Source organism: Lactuca serriola, chromosome 6 (genome assembly GCF_051521515.1).
Source record: "Lactuca serriola cultivar US96UC23 chromosome 6, Lser_US96UC23_V15, whole genome shotgun sequence".
NCBI classification, from domain to species: domain Eukaryota; kingdom Viridiplantae; phylum Streptophyta; class Magnoliopsida; order Asterales; family Asteraceae; genus Lactuca; species Lactuca serriola.
In genome coordinates this window covers 98498691-98502206 of record NC_136413.1, presented here as the reverse complement: position 1 = coordinate 98502206, position 3516 = coordinate 98498691, and the positions used below count along the sequence as shown (strand labels likewise).

Here is a 3516-nt window from a genome sequence, read left to right as displayed (position 1 = left end):
TACTTTTCTTTTATAATAATAAATCTAATCGTATTTTGTCTCTATTGTTCATTAGATTATAACATTTAACTATTTGAGTAATGTAAAGTTATGTGTTCATTCACACATCTTTAATCATCATATGTGTTGAGTTAACCCTAACGGTTAGGTTTTGTTAGCAATACGAATGAAGGACCATAAAGAGACATATTCTGCGTGTTTATAACATGACATAACTGATGTTTAATTCAAGTGTTTAGTTGATTACTCGAAATAGTATTAAATGAATAAAGTCTAATTAATAGGGTGATTAAATAATAAAAGTTATACTTATATTCAATAGTTTTGAAACCATAGTTAGTTAAGTTATTATTATCTTTCATTTCACATGTCCTTAAGTAAAAGAAACTTTGTTATCAATATATATAAGTCCTGAAGTAAAAAATGTCACTGAGACGTTTTTGATAAATATATAAAACTTTTTTTAACATAAGAAACCTTTTTTTAACGACATGAAAATTAATATGAGAACTATATCTTTCTTTAAATGACAGATAATCAAAAGTTGAAAATCATCTACTACATATTAGAACTATGTATTATTTGTGGATTAAAAGCTTGATGTAACCAAATACTTTTTATTTAAATTAAATATAAGCAACATATCTACTACTGTACTACATATTAGTTCAATTTAATACTAAACTAGTTATATCCCTCACACTTGTCTAATTATATTACAAACCACCACGTTTGTAATTCAAATTGACTTTGATACATATCCTCGTTTGTAGTATTTTGTAATTCAAATTGACTTTGTATACATATCCTCGTTTGTAGTATATGTATGTTGTATGTTTCCCTGGCATACTTAGACACTCTTGGGCTAAATTTTATTATACATCTGAATAACTTATTACTAAAAGTACTATTGTTAGTACGTAAATACTTTGGATTAATCTTGATAAAGCTTATTAAAACTAATTGCGAGTAATAATATATTACAAAAATAAATTGGACTCCATTATTATTATATACATACAGTGTACGCATCTTACTTGAAACAAACACTGCTCATTCAGTCACAGATGCACCTCCTCACACCCTGTTAAGGTAGGCCACAACCCAAACCCTAATCTTTCTCACCATCATCACCACTTTCCATCTTTAAAATCTATCTAGAAATCAAAAACCATGATTTCATAGACATAAAAAAGAAAAAAAAAAACATCTCAGATGTCTTCACATTTATCAATGAAAACCTTACTCTTTCTCTCTTTGTTCTTGTTTTTGGTCTTCGTCCTCCCTCTGGTTACGTCTGCACCAGATAACTCAAACTTAGTTTACAAAGGATGTGCAAACCAACCTCTATCAGATCCAACTGGCGTTTACTCCTCTGCCCTCTCTGCCATTTTCGGGACACTTTTACAACAATCCTCAAAATCCAAGTTCTACAAGACAACAAGTGGTAGTGGACAAGCATCGGTTTCTGGTCTTTTTCAGTGTAGAGGAGATCTGAGTAATGTCGATTGCTACACTTGCGTCAGCAGACTCCCAATCTTGATGGATAAGCTTTGTGGGAAGACGGTGGCTGCAAGAATCCAGCTTCTGGGGTGTTATATGCTTTATGAAGTTTCTGGGTTTTCTCAAATCTCAGGAATGGAAATGCTTTACAAGACTTGTGGGAAAACAAATGCCGGTGGAAATGGGTTTCAAGAAAGAAGAGATTCAGCATTCTCGTCTTTGGAAAGTGTTATTGGAACCGGAAATGGTGGATTTTACACCACAAGTTATGAATCTATGTATGTTTTGGGGCAATGTCAGGGTGATTTAGGGACTTCCGATTGTGGGAGTTGTGTGAAAAGTGCTGTGCAGAGGGCTCAAGTCGAGTGTGGAAGCTCAATCTCAGGTCAAATCTATCTTCATAGATGCTTCATTAGCTATAACTATTACCCTAATGGAACCCCAAAACCCAACAAACCAACATCGTCTTCTTCATTTTCATCGCCATCGTCTTCATCTTCTTCATCAGGTATGTTTTTCAAATCAAGAGTTTGCGAATTTATGTTGAAATTGGTAAATTTTGTGATGTGGGTTTGGTGTTGCAGGGTCAAATACTGGGAAAACGGCGGCGATCATCTTGGGAGGGGCTGCCGGAGTTGGGTTTTTGATAGTACTTTTGTTGATTGCTAGAAAGGCAATGAAGAAGGATGATGGTAAGTAAGACAAATTTGAATCAAGAAATATTTGTGATTGAATAGTGTTTGAATCTGGTTTAATTTTGTTAACAGATTATTGAATTGAAGAAGTGAAGATCCAATTTTTGAAATGGGTTCTTTCCTTGGTCTTTTTCAAATCCATGAGGCGAAGATGTTTTCTTGGTGCAGAAGAAGTAGAAGCAAGATTTGTTTTTGTTAGATTTATAAGAAAAAAAATGTTGATTTAATATGAATATTTAGGAATTTCATCCAGAACAGAATCAAGGATGTATATTGTAAGAATGAATGTTTGTCAATGGTGGAAAAAGATGAGGGAAAGAGTACTGTGAATTTTAACTTGTTTTTTTAAAGTTAAAGTTTATGATTATTAAATTAGATGTAGCAACAACGACATGTGGTACTTTGTGTCTTTTTGTGGTCTCGAATATCGCCCTTTCGATTTCTTCAATTTGTCTATTATGGTGCAGATTACAGTTTTCAAAGCTGGAAAAGATTTTCAAAGACAAATTTTGTTACTTTATCGTTTCTCTTTTTCTTTAATTCACATTTCAAGACTTTACCTATGGGTTTGAGTTGCAATAATCCTTTTACTTTTACAATATTTTTTGGTATGATTCTATTAAATACAAATGTAATGATTTGTATACTCAAAAAAAATTTATTAATTGGTTTTTTCTAATATTATATATCCATTTAATATAGAATCACAAAATGAATTATAAACCTTTTAGAATACGTAAAAATTTGAAACAAATAATAATTTATATTTTATTTGTCCTTTCTAAGTTATTATTATTATTTTTTGTTAGTTAACTAGGTTTGCATTTGGGCGTTGTAGCACGATGTTTTGCAAAAACGGTTTTATAATGTCCCATTTTTTCTTCTAAAAAGTAATACATTTTTGAAATAAATAACAATCATAAAATCTTTATAAAAATACTAAAAGTCAATTAACAATAAAAGAGTAAACAACGTAGAAGAAGTCTTAAACATTAAAATCAAAGTAATAAAATGTAGGTATAATAAAATCCTTTTAACTAAAGTCAATGTGGACACTACTGTAATCAAATCGTTTTTCCTCTTATCTACCTCGAAGGGTCATGAAAATGATAGTAAACAACGGATAAGTATAAAACTTAATGAGAATATTACATCCATACATCACACCACACATCACGAAGCATACCATTCATCAATCATCAAACACATAATACATCCAGCATACAAATCATCAGTTCATCAGAATGATATAGCTTTGATTATAGTCTCACATCAATCATCATAATGCTATAGTCCAATTATAGTTTTAGATTAACCA

The 3516-nt window shown here is 31.0% G+C and overlaps 1 protein-coding gene across 1 annotated transcript; it reads left to right on the top strand.

Annotated features, from left to right (window-relative positions):
* The first annotated feature begins 1070 nt into the window (after nucleotides 1–1070).
* Nucleotides 1071–2528, top strand: LOC145056561 (plasmodesmata-located protein 3-like). Its single transcript, XM_079004248.1, has 3 exons — nucleotides 1071–2011; nucleotides 2088–2195; nucleotides 2271–2528. The coding sequence occupies exons 1-3, from the start codon at nucleotides 1216–1218 to the stop codon at nucleotides 2276–2278; spliced, it is 912 nt and encodes a 303-aa protein (XP_078860374.1). The 5' UTR covers nucleotides 1071–1215; the 3' UTR covers nucleotides 2279–2528.
* The last annotated feature ends 988 nt before the right edge of the window (nucleotides 2529–3516 follow it).

Bases quoted from the DNA above. Each gene is read 5' to 3' on its own strand.
- LOC145056561 (XM_079004248.1), top strand. From the start codon at position 1,216: ATGTCTTCACATTTATCAATGAAAACCTTACTCTTTCTCTCTTTGTTC. The intron at 2,012-2,087 runs GTATGTTTTTCA...TTGGTGTTGCAG, and splicing joins GTCTTCATCTTCTTCATCAG to GGTCAAATACTGGGAAAACG.